This window comes from Electrona antarctica, assembly GCF_951216825.1.
Source record: "Electrona antarctica genome assembly, chromosome: 21".
In the NCBI taxonomy this organism is placed as follows: domain Eukaryota; kingdom Metazoa; phylum Chordata; class Actinopteri; order Myctophiformes; family Myctophidae; genus Electrona; species Electrona antarctica.
Window position 1 is genome coordinate 27,683,550 of NC_136802.1, and position 12,974 is coordinate 27,696,523.

At 47.3% G+C, this 12,974-nt stretch overlaps 1 protein-coding gene across 1 annotated transcript in view; it reads right to left on the reverse strand.

The window, feature by feature from the left end:
- pcxb (pyruvate carboxylase b) overlaps positions 1-5,771 on the reverse strand; it is a gene marked incomplete at its 5' end in the record, with an annotated part of 155,315 nt that extends 149,544 nt beyond the window's left edge. Inside the window, one exon of the mRNA XM_079491305.1 lies at positions 5,742-5,771. Within this exon, the coding sequence (XP_079347431.1) occupies positions 5,742-5,771 (30 nt within the window). The remainder of the gene's footprint in view (positions 1-5,741) is intronic.
- Between the last annotated feature and the right edge of the window lie 7,203 nt (positions 5,772-12,974).

Genomic DNA, 12,974 nt, shown 5'->3' on the forward strand with positions numbered 1-12,974 from the left:
ACACACACACACACACACACACACACACACACACACACACACACACTCGCGTATCTCTCTCTCTCTCTCTCTCTCTCCCCTATACCTCGTTGGCAAGGCATATGGCGTGCAGAAGAAGAGGACAGGAACGTTAAGTGTCGTGTATTGTGCTTGAGAGAGGCTGTTTGTGTGTACAGTACACATACGCACACACACACGCACACACACTGCGAGGCTGTAAGTGACTGACATGTAATTGCCACGGCCACTCTTATGCCACGGTAAAAAAACAAACAGCGGCTGCATTTATATACTGCAGTTGCACAACAGCAACAACAATAGAAACTGACTGCACAGCGGACTGCTCATTCTGCAGCCATACCATGTGTTCCATGTATTCCTATATATGTTCTCTCTGCTCTCACTGGGTCACCGCCTCCGTCGCCTTGGAAACCCAGACGTTTTTATTTCCAGGGAGAAAGAAAAAAAGTCTGGGGCAGAGTCCACTTCAATACGGCATACAGTAGCGCAAACGTCGCTCTCTCTGTACTGATTTCTGATCGTCTGCACCTTTGTTAAATTGACATAAGAGAAGATTTTTACGGCTCTAGCGGTGACTCTCAACCCGTTTAATTTAAGGAACCCCCCCCCAGTTTGATATGCATTAGGCTACGGACCCCCCATTAAACTAAAGTTACTAAAGTTCTCTCTGCCTCTCTCTCACTTGTGGACTCTGTTATCTCCTGCTCTCTGAAGCCCCCTCTCTCTCTCTCCCACTTCTCACTGATCCCATCTTTGCTGCACCTCTAATTCCTCTACCGCAACACTCTCTCTCTCTCTCTCTCTCTCTCTCTCTCTCTCACCCTTGCAGTGGTGGCGGTTAGGGTCTGCTCTGCTTATCAGGCGCCCGCTGTGACTTGGTCTAGTGTTTAATTAGTCACGCTCTCACCCCTCCATCGGTCCATATACAGTACCTCTGTGCCCTCTGTCGCACCTCCCCTGTACCCCCACGCTGTCAACGTTTCAATTAGTTGTTCCCAACGTTCCCTCCTCTCTCTGTCTCTGTCTCTCTCTCTCTCTCTCTCTCTCTCTCTCTCTCTCTCTCTCTCTCTTTGTGTTCCTGCGTCTCTATATATCGGTCGTATTGTCCATCTTCTCCCCTCCATCCCTCCATTGTCCGTCGTGTCGCTTAGCGCTGCACGTCGATTCCATTTACTCGTCTTATTCCATCCCTCTATCCTTTTATCCTGTCATTCCGTCCTCATCCTTCTATCTATCACTCACCCAATGCTCGTCGGTCCATCCCTCCTTCTTCCTCTCACTTCTCAGCACTAATCCATTCTCCTATCTTATATCTGTCCATCCATCAATCTATATATCAACGCATTCCTCCACAGCTAGGACTGTGGCCATATAGGGCCTCTCAGCCTTTGATCCTGTCATCATTCTAGATCTCTATGCCTGCTTAACCGAAGCCTCCTTCTCCTCAGCTGTCCCAGCTATATAGCTCTCCTCCCAGCGTTTACGCATCACCTATTATGACCATACCAGCTCAGTGGCCTTGTGGTTAGAGTGTCCGCCGGGCGGGCCGGGTCATACCAAAGACTCTAAAAAATGGGACCCAGTGCCTCCCTGCTTGACACTCAGCATCAAGGGTTGGATTGGGGGTAAGTCCCTGCGACATACTAGCGTCATGTCCAGGGGGTGTACTTGTACATCAAGCTGCCTGACGCTACAGAAACCGGAGATAGGCTCCTGCCCCTATGGGCCTCATGGCTCGGCAAGGCTACTTACTTATTATGACCATACACCCACCATCCCTATATAGTGAATGTAAATCCATTCTGCTCCGGGACGGCAGTATACAGTACATCATATTCTGGGTTATATACCTGTGTCCTTTAGGAGCGGGCCTCAGAAGACCCGTCCTGTTATCCCATTTTGACCTGAGATCAGATTCTAAAAATGTCTTCTACATCCTGATAGTTTTCTGAAAAAGCTATGTTTCTATGTCAGTCATTCTTCGATTTTTCAAAAATAGCAGACCTACAAGCTCGTAGCGCGCCATGAGCTTGTAGATCTGCTATTTTTCAATAGCTAAAGCATAACATGATGCTAACACCAAAAGGGTTCCCGCCCAAAATGGGTTATGTTATGTGTCCAGGAAGGGAATGACAAATTACACAGGGGGGCAAAACCAAACACGGGGGACAATGAACTAGAACTCACCCTCCCTATTCACTCTCCCACAACGTAAAAATCAATGGCAGCATCTAAAGACAAATGTGTGCATGGGGCGGCGAAGGAACAAAGCATACAGTGTGCACCGTTGTCAGTGCACCACCTTTATGGACCTCCGTTCTGTACTCCAGTGTTGACTCTGTCGGCTGAAAACTATGACCAAAAATGTTCGTTGAATACCTTTTTTTCACTGGCGAAAACTAAATGAAAGCTAAGCCATGATGACTAAAACTAAAACTAAATATAATTCACAATATTATTGACAATCGTCAACAAATACAAAAAACTAGACTAAAATGTTAGGAAGGGACAAGAGATCCAGTAGAAGTCATTTGCTGAAAAGTGTCGACTAAAACTAACGCTAAAACATTCCAGGTGACTAAAATGCGACTAAAACCAAATGATAACTATTCAAGAGACTATGACAAAAAACTAAAATCAAAATTTGCTGTTAAAATCAACACCGTCTGAAATCAAACCTAGCTTTGTACAGCGAGGCAAACGCCCCGAAAACACAGCAAATCACAACACCATTATGGCACCAATATGACTATACCAGGCGGCGCGGATGGGGGCGGGGTATTTTGTTTTATACCCGGGCCGTTCCCAAAATATGCCAGGCCAAACACATCCCTAGAGCAATTCTTACTACTTCACAAGGCTCATTTACTCAGTGGGGTTGACTCCATTTGGGCAGCTGGCCGCTAGCAATCCATGCATGTTTATTTCAAAACGCAATGCTATACTACTGCAATTTACTGACGGGGGACGTTCCATATGGATCGCGCTGAGATTCTATTTCAGAGCCAAGGTAGACACAGATGAACCTTAAGCAAAGTGTCTTCAAAAACAAACAAAAACAGCCGTCTCTTTGAATCTAACCCAAGGTTGAACCCCAAGGAGAGCGTTGCACTGTTGAAAGGAGACAATCAGGATGACTAATGACTTTACTTTCAAAGCAGATCATGGTATAAGAACCCACCTTGGCACTGCTTCGATTGCTGACGTGCCAAGGGAAACTCTGTACTCTGCTATTGTTTTCCTAATTAATTTAGCTCTCTCTCTCTCTCTCGCTCTCCCTCCCTCCCTCTATCTGGGAAATAGATTCGTAACAGTGCTTCTAATCCCGAAGCGACGCCATGCAGTCATGCAGCTTTTCGAGGAGAAGAGGCACAAAATAATTACTGAACCGCTGCAAGGGGGGGGGGGGGGGGGGGGGGGGAGGCCCCATCAGACAGGAACACAGCAACGCTTAGGTCAGGCTCCAGAATGTTGGCAAAGCAAAGGTTTCTGAGCTCCCGCGAGAACAAGTTGGACAAGTGTTTGTTTGGTATACACTTACTGTGTATAGGTTTTTTGACTGGATGTTTCTGGCCACTTCTAAACCGGTTAGAAATGGGCCAAATTAACTGGCAAGACTCTTGACTGTTTGTTAACACTTGTGCTTGGATGCTATATAGAGACAGTCACACGGTCCACACTTAGCTGTTTTTGATTGAATGGATGTTGGTCCACTGCTCAGACCTAATTGACCTATAGCTAAGCCCCTCCCCAAACTGCTATGGTCCAATCACAGCTAAGCATAACATGGGTTAGACAAACCTCTCCACCAATAGTTGTGCCACGCACATATTTTTTCCAGTGCATATGGCAGGCCTTGTTGACGGATTTGGAAGAGATTTTGAAGGTCCGTTTCCAAAAAATGAACCAGTATTTAATGTGTAAAATCCATGATTTTTACATTGGAATGAATGAGCCCGGCTGGAAAGTGTCCCAGTGGGAGTGTGTAAGTGGGAGAGGGCATAGGGCTTAGCTAAAGGTGAATTTGATGGTTCTCTCTCTCTCTCTCTCTCTAAGCAGTCAAGTGATCTCCTAGAATGAGGGAACTCGACTTGAATACGCTTGCCTGAAAAGGGGCTATAGGGAACATAGCATGGAGGAGGAGGAGCGGTCACATCGAGCAGAAACAAAGGGCTCCTTTGGAATCATCAACCAGAAAAGTGAAATGCCCAGTTTTCGTACGGTTCGCTGCGTCGGGTTATCCTGCCCCGTCATTTCAAGCCACAGCGAACCACCTGGAAGTAAATTAGAACCTCAGATGGTCACTGGAGTGGAGACAGGCTTTTCTGCGAGGGACAAGCCTGCATGCCGTCTGGCCCCTAAAATAGAGCCATTTTTAAATTAATAAATAGCTTTGAAAAAACAATACCCAATGAGCTCCTGAATAATAAACTATTAGTATTTGACAGTCAATTCACTCTGATAAAAGTGTTTATTTAATTGAAAACCCATTTTGGCAAGTTTCCATTCCTATTTTCCATGTGAGGAAAACGGCGTTTGCGTTAAATCACTTTCACTCGTCGAGGACACCGCATTGTAATTGTGTGAGTTTGAAAACAGCACGCGGTTACTACACTCAGTCTTGATTGATTCAGTGGTGGAAAGTATCTAAGTACACACTTGAGTACAATTTGGAGGTATTTGTAATGTATATGTAAGTGTACAAAATGTGCGTACTTTTTCCACCACTGGGTTCTATTCCTGTTTGGAGGCCCAGCACCGTCACCTGCCATTCTGCTACAAATGTGCACCAAATGGAGAGAAAAGTGCTCTCTAATCACGTCTCTATAATTGCTCAAACGGCTGCAGCTGTGAAACCTTTCCCAAAGGGACAAGGGGGGGGGAGAAAGCTTCAAAACTGGAGTGCAGGGTGTTCCACAAATGGAGCACAATTATCAAATGCTCTAAAAAAAAAAAGGAATTCCGAATGGAATTAGTCACGACGCAAGCAAGATGCACGTGCACGCACAGACGGAGAGGCTACAGTACGCACTCAGTCATCTCACAAAATAGCTCAATTCAACACATGGATGACTGCGCTAGAATGCCATTCGTGTACAACTACACAAACGTGCACATACTGCACGCGACTGCACGCACATAGCACGAACACACACGCACACCCTTCCTCTGGCACGCGCACTCCTAAGGCGCACGTATATGCATGCGAGTGCGCACGCATGCACACAAGTCACATACGAGTTAATTGAGTGTAGTCGCACGGAGGGAGCCTAGTTATTTTGGAGTCGTGCTGTGACTGCTGCCTCTTCCATCACGCAGTCCTCTCTCCTCACAACGGTATATATCTTCTTCATCCCTCCGTCTCTCTGCATGGTCCACCTCAATCTCACTCTCCTCTCGTTTCCGTCTCCTTCCCTCCATTACACCTTCAACTTCCTGGTTCTCTCATCGCCGTTCTTTCGTATATAACGGCTCGCTCTCCATCTTTTTTGCTCTCCCTTTTTCCTGTGTGCCTCTAATCAAATACAGCCCTCCCTCTCTCCCTCCCTCGTCTCTCTCTCTCTATCCGACGGTGATGGATGGTGGCCTTCACGCGTTTATCGCCTTTACATATTTCTCTGCCCGTCCGCCTAATGGCGCGCATTCATACACGCCATACAACCGTTCCCGGGCCTTTTCCCTTTTCCAAACACACACACAGCGCTTTCACTGCAGTCTACCCAGACCCTGCTGCTCTTCTCCAACCCCATGCCTTCCATCTCATTCAGACGCCCCCCACTCCTTTTCATATTCTTCCTCCTTTTAAGTCTGTTCACTCTCTCTCTCTGTGTGTGTGTGTGTGTGTGTGTGTGTGTGTGTGTGTGTGTGTGTGTGTGTGTGTGTGTGTGTGTGTGTCATCCCCCAATCTCGCTCGCTTCCTTTCTCCGAATCGCTCTTTTAACCAAAATGCTTCACACTGTCAATCTTCCCATTCTCTCCCACCTCCATCTCTCGCCTCTCCCCTTCTCTGTCATGTCTGCTCTCTCTCTCCCCCCCTCTCCCTCCCTCTCTCTCCCACCCCCCCCCCCCCCCCAACCCCTTCCTCCATCAGTTTGTGTGCCGTCCGTCTATCTCTCACCGTGCGCGCTCTCTGTGCACTCTTCAGCGCGCTCCGCACACACAACCTCTCTCCCTCTCTCTCTCCCTCTCTCCCTCTCTCTCTCTCTCCCTCTCTCCCTCTCTCTCTCTCTCTCTCTCTCCCCCTCTCTCCCTCTCTCTCTCTCTCCCTCTCTCCCTCTCTCTCTCTCTCTCTCTCTCTCTTCAACGCGCTCCACACACACAACCTCTCTCTGGATGACTAGAGTGAGAGAACGAAAGTGTGAGGGGAATGAGAGAGGAAGAGGAGGAGAAGGAGGTGGGGGGGGCTGATGGGAGGGGGGGGGGGGGGTGAAGAAGGTTTGAGGGATGGCGGCGGTGGCGGCAAGAAGGAATGGCAAATGAAAAGGACGCGTGGGCTAACGTGCACATGACTGCCGGGAGGAAGAGGCTCTGTGGGCGTTCTTTTGTGTTCTCCTGCCCTGGAGAATGTGCGTGTGTGCGTGCATGTGTGTGTGTGTGCATCATGTAATTAAGTTATGAGTGTGTGTGGGCAGCGCCGGTGTTTTGGTATGCAACGTTGTTGTTTTTCGATATGCAAGGACTCGCCTAATGACGAGGGCCCTCGTAAGGTCTCATGCGTGTGCCCTATAACGAGCTCTAACTAAGTGTGGGACTGCGAGAGAGAGTGTGTCTGTGATGTGTGTGTGTGTGCGTGTGCGTGCGTGCGTGTGTGTGTGAGCACGCGCGTCGTGCCGCACAACTGTCGCCGCATGCAGCCATTTTAGAACGAAGCCTCCAGCCCTTCTAATAAGACACCATATATAAGGCAGCAGAGTGAGTGTACATTCAATGGAAATGAGGGAGGGTGGATTTATTTTACTGTGACACAGAAACGATGCCAGCGTGTAAAAGGTACCTCATATCTCCATCTCTAAACAGTTTTATTCCCCGCAAATTAATGCCCTATAATTCATCATCAAGAGGGTCACACAAAAGCAGCGTGGACCCTCGCAGCAGTGCGAGGCGTTGTGAGCGATCGGAAGCACATTTTCACTGTCCTTAAAATCGTTTAAAAATAATATTGAAACGAGGTTTTCATCATCCGACAGCGACAGGCAGTTACGAGTATAGCGCGCGGAATGCAAATGTAACAGAGCAACACATATTTTTTTCATAACAAGGTCAGTTTCTTTTCACTCTCAGAAGTACATTTACACAGAGCCAAGGATTTCTCTCGTATGGTATTTCTTTACCAGCATCTCGGATGCAAATCCCTTTCCCTCTCGGGGGAGGGGGGAGGGGGGGGGGGGGAGCTGAATCGAGCTGCAATCGAGCCTCGCTAAACGCCGCCCTATAGTAGGATATACACTTTTGTTGTAACGAAGAATATAGCGAAACAAAAATAGCCCACGGCGAGTCGCGTTGTGGTGGCACACTGTGATCTGCTATTTTTTAACATTTAAAGTATTTTAAAATGCTATGTTTCGACCTACATTATAATAAGGACATTCCCAAAACAGATACCAGGGTTTGAGTATAGCCTCGGAAACCCAGACATTTTTTTTTCCCAGGGAAAAAAAAAAAGTCTGGGGGCCGAGTCCACTTCAATTCGGCATAGAGTCCACTCTCTGCTGATTTCTGATCGTCTGCACCTTTGTTAAATTGACGCACTCCTCTCTCTCTCTGTCGCTCTAATTAATTAGTCTCATGTCGCGCAGCTGCGCCAGTTCCAGTCTATAGAGTTTGAGTGGTTAAACTTGATTGGTCACTACTGAGTGATCAATGTGTTTCTATCTGAAGCAAGCCTACTCATCACGTACACGCACACACACACCTGTTATCAGATCAATGGATTACCACCCGTGCCCTGATAAGTGGCTTTAGAGAGCTAATGCTAATCCCCTCTGTTTATAAACAGTGGAGCGTTACTTACTTAAGTCAATTACACAGCGCTAATGGCGTTTTACGCCGAGCCGCCTGCTAATGGCGGATACCGCAGACACACGCAGATGCATACGCTCTGAGGTGAGCGGAGAGATGTATGTATGTATGTATGTATATATATATACATACATACACACACACACACAGGCGCGCGCACACACACACACTTCATTAAGTGTGGAGTCATTACTGTGTATGGGTGGCCTTTCAGAGCCACTAATAGTCTGTGGAGAATTGAATTAATTAAGTAATAAAAGCCAAACCACAAAACATACGAGACGGAAACAACAACAACTAACTGGAAACCAAGTATTATGAGCTGAGGAATACACCGTCAGCTGAATCAAACCCCTAATGCACACATTAATGTCACAGTTAAAAACTAAAGAACAGAATGAATGCATATCACAAGAAAAACAAAAACGTATTTCCAGCTTTAGCTGCATGGAATGGAACAGGTGTTGCAGATTAAGCGCCCAAATCCCAAAAAACAGAACTGGAAGACGGACACACGCACGCGCACAGTCGTGCACGCTACTAACAAAGGTCCAAAGGCACATCCACAAAGAACATGCATGCACGTGAGCTTAGCAAGGCACTCATTCAGGGGTGCGACTGATAATCGGACTAATCAATTTGTTAGTTTTGAAAATACAGATCTACAAGTAGATCGTCTGATTTAGGTTATTTTTTGCACAACGAAGGATGAGGTACGAATTTACTTAATCAATTATTCGATGTACTTATAGTCTTATTAGAGCCCTTAACCAGGGGTTAAGTGGTTAATCGGACTAATTGATTTAGTCTTGATTGATTTAGAATTTATTTAGACAGATAAGAAATCCACGCGCACGCACGCACACGGCACACACACACACACACGCACACGCACACGCACCAATATAAGCATGCACGCACACGCTCAGCATGCAGAGAGTCTTCCAGACAGTAGAGTCTCCTTCCCTGCATGGCAGGGCTTTTCATCCTAACCCTGGTCTGATCTTTATTCTTGGTGTGTTGTTGTCTGTGTGCATCCGTCTCTCTCTGTCTCTGTCATCTATCTTTCATTCACTGAGTCTCCTCCATATATACTGAAACTACACGGATGAAAGGAATAAAACACTGTGTTGGGGCTGCTATTGCAGTACAAAGACATAGGCCTGTGTGCGTGCGTGCGTGCGTGCGTGCGTGCGTGCGTGCGTGCATGCGTGCGTGCGTTCGAGAGACACACACAGACTTAAAACACACTACTGTTTTAACGCAGAAATGAACATGGATACACTTTATCACACTCACAGCAGTTCACATACAGTATACGAGATAGCATCAACAACACTGTATACCTACATGTATGAATGCTAATGTAGCTGGTAGTACAACAGAGAGGCCCGGCGCTATCTATGCTATCACACACGCACACGCGCACACACACGCGCACACAGATATGGATAGATGGAGGGGAGGTCTAGATGGGAAGACGTTGAGGAAATGGAGGCATGCTATTCATCTGATCGATCAGGCAGTGGACGGATGGGTTACACCCGCTGTGCGATTGCATGCCTACTTCTGTGTGTGTGTGTGTGTGTGTGTGTGTGTGTGTGTGTGTGTGTGTGTGTGTGTGTGTGCGCGCGCGCACGTGCGTGTGTGTGTGTGTGTGTGTGTGTGTGTGTGTGTGTGTGTGTGTGTGTGTGTGTGTGTGCGTGCGCTGCCTGCTGCAGGTGAGAAGGAATGGGAGAGGCGGGGGGGATGGGGGTGGGCATCTGGGCGGGTGTGTGTGTGTGTCTGGAGTGAAAGGAGCAGAAGGGAGACAAGGCAAGGAGACACGGAGGACAGCAGTGTCAGCTGCAGCAAGGGAGGAGAGACTACAGAATAGGAAGTGTGTGTGTGTGTGTGTGTGTGTGTGTGTGTGTGTGTGTGTGTGTGTGTGTGTGTGTGTGTGTGTGTGGAGGGGGGGTAAGGAAAGAAAGGGGAGAAGCAGGGATGAGAGGAGAGGAGAGGAGAGGAGAGGAGAGGAGAGGAGAGGAGAGGAGAGGAGAGGAGAGGAGAGGCAGAGCTGCCACTGATAACATTGTAGTACTCAGGTTGCCTCAAGGGCAGACAAGACAGAGAGAGAGAGAGAGAGAGAGAGAGAGAGAGAGAAAGAGAGAGATAGAGAGAGATAGAGAGAGAGAGAGAGAGGGGGGGGGGGGTGTTTACTGACAGAAAGGAACAGATTGACAATGACAAAGACAAAAGGAAAGGTGGTGTGTGTGTGTGCATGTTGCTCAGAGAGATGAGCAGTAATCTTGTTTGTTTTCACCCAGCCATGTTGCTGCCCTCACCCATCAGCTGCACTGACTGTCACTGTCCACAGAGTATACAGAGCAGAGAGAGGGAGAGAGAGATGGAGGATAGAGACCTCTTAATCGAACACCACGGATCGTCGCTATAGTCACAACCGCAGAGGAAAAACTATGTAATGCCCGGTTGTGACGCCACACAGTGACGACAACGACACCGCCTTGAGCAGACATCCAGAAGACAGCTAAGGACAAAACGGACATGGAGCAAGAGAGAGAGAGAGAGACGGCCAAGGAATAGGTTATACAGCAAGACAGATAAGTGGAGAGAGAGAGAGAGACAGAGAGAGAGAGAGAGACAGAGAGAGACAGAGAGAGAGAGAGACAGAGAGAGAGAGAGAGAGACAGAGACAGAGAGAGAGAGAGAGAGAGAGAGACAGAAAGGGTAGAAGATGGAGATCAGATTGAGAGGAGTGGAGTGACAGGGTAGTGGTGTGTGAGTGTCATTGGGGGGGTGGCGGGGTAAGATAAACCGTTTTGTTTGGAGAGGAGCGCTCGCTCAGCTAAAGGCCGAGCCGCCCCGCCCCGCCGGGCCGCCAGACTGATAGATGTATTTGGCCGCCGATCCCCATCTGAAAATATGTTGTTCCAGGGCCGCCCCCCCCAGAAGCAAAGATTTGAGTTAAAAACATTCGCTGTGAAAGAATATATACTACATTCAAAGATTTGCGCACACATGTTCACGGTTTTTCAAAAAATAGCAGCTCTACAAGCTCGTAGCGCGGCACTGCTATTTTTCAATAGCTTAAAGCATCATGTTATACTTTTAAACACCAAAAGGGGTTCCCGCTCATTTCCGGAGCAGTCTGCCCTCCTACCGACGTTTGCGGTTGTTCCACTGAGGTTATTATTCGCTCCCCCCATATTATCGCTTTCTCGATATCGTGTTCCATACAGCAAGTGTACAAGCGTTGGAACTGGAACAGCCCATGCTGCTATACAGTGTATATATATATATATATATATACGAGCAGCAGCGATCTCTCACGTGTTTGTCCCATATATAGGCCCCGTTATGTAATCTATATACCACGTTTCCCTCCATTCACAGCACATTGAGGGTAACACGCTAGGACTCTATAGAACCACCAGATAGGATCTAGACACTTAACGCATTAGGGGAGAGACTGCACGAGCAGCAGCATTAATGATGTACCCGGCCTCAGTTACATATAGCCAGATCAATAGCTATTAATGTTTTTCTTTTTGGAGATGGACCGCGCAAACTGTGCACTAACGAGGGAAAGCTCTTCTGATTATATTTCTATATTATCACGGTGGCTTTGATCTCCGGGAACCCAACAGTGAACCCTCCTGGTTTCAGCACTGCTAAAGAGCAACGCTTAGCACAGCGCCGTCTGGGAGAAAATATTGAGCCCAGCAAAGCAATTTGTATCAACTTGTAAAGTCAGCGTGATGGAGTGCTCCGTGTCCGAGTCATAACTTAAGATATTAGGTTGCACCGTCCTACACTGTACTGCATATACTGCCATATGTCTTTATAGGAGGGCCTCTCAGTCTCTGCATGCATTATGCCCTGCAGGGCTTCTTGTCATGCAGAGAGCATGACAAAACACACCTTTCTGCCCACGTCTCTCTCTCTCTCTCTCTCTACTACATCTCTTTGCCAAAAATAACCGTGGATCGGCGAGCGTTGTGATACAATAGTGATGCTAGTGATGCGTAGGGTTCATGTGTGCGTTGTGATACAATAGTGATGCTTAGGGTTCATGTGGTGCGTTGTGATACAATAGTGATGCTAGTGATGCTTAGGGTTCATGTGGTGCGTTGTGATACAATAGTGATGCTAGTGATGCTTAGGGTTCATGTGGTGCGTTGTGATACAATAGTGATGCTAGTGATGCTTAGCGTTGTGATACAATAGTGATGCTAGTGATGCTTAGGGTTCATGTGGTGCGTTGTGATACAATAGTGATGCTAGTGATGCTTAGGGTTCATGTGGTGCGTTGTGATACAATAGTGATGCTAGTGATGCTTAGGGTTCATGTGGTGCGTTGTGATACAATAGTGATGCTAGTGATGCTTAGCGTTGTGATACAATAGTGATGCTAGTGATGCTTAGGGTTCATGTGGTGCGTTGTGATACAATAGTGATGCTAGTGATGCTTAGCGTTGTGATACAATAGTGATGCTAGTGATGCTTAGGGTTCATGTGGTGCGTTGTGATACAATAGTGATGCTAGTGATGCTTAGGGTTCATGTGGTGCGTTGTGATACAATAGTGATGCTAGTGATGCTTAGCGTTGTGATACAATAGTGATGCTAGTGATGCTTAGGGTTCATGTGGTGCGTTGTGATACAATAGTGATGCTAGTGATGCTTAGGGTTCATGTGGTGCGTTGTGATACAATAGTGATGCTAGTGATGCTTAGGGTTCATGTGGTGCGTTGTGATACAATAGTGATGCTAGTGATGCTTAGCGTTGTGATACAATAGTGATGCTAGTGATGCTTAGGGTTCATGTGGTGCGTTGTGATACAATAGTGATGCTAGTGATGCTTAGGGTTCATGTGGTGCGTTGTGATACAATAGTGATGCTAGTGATGCTTAGGGTTCATGTGGTGCGTTGTG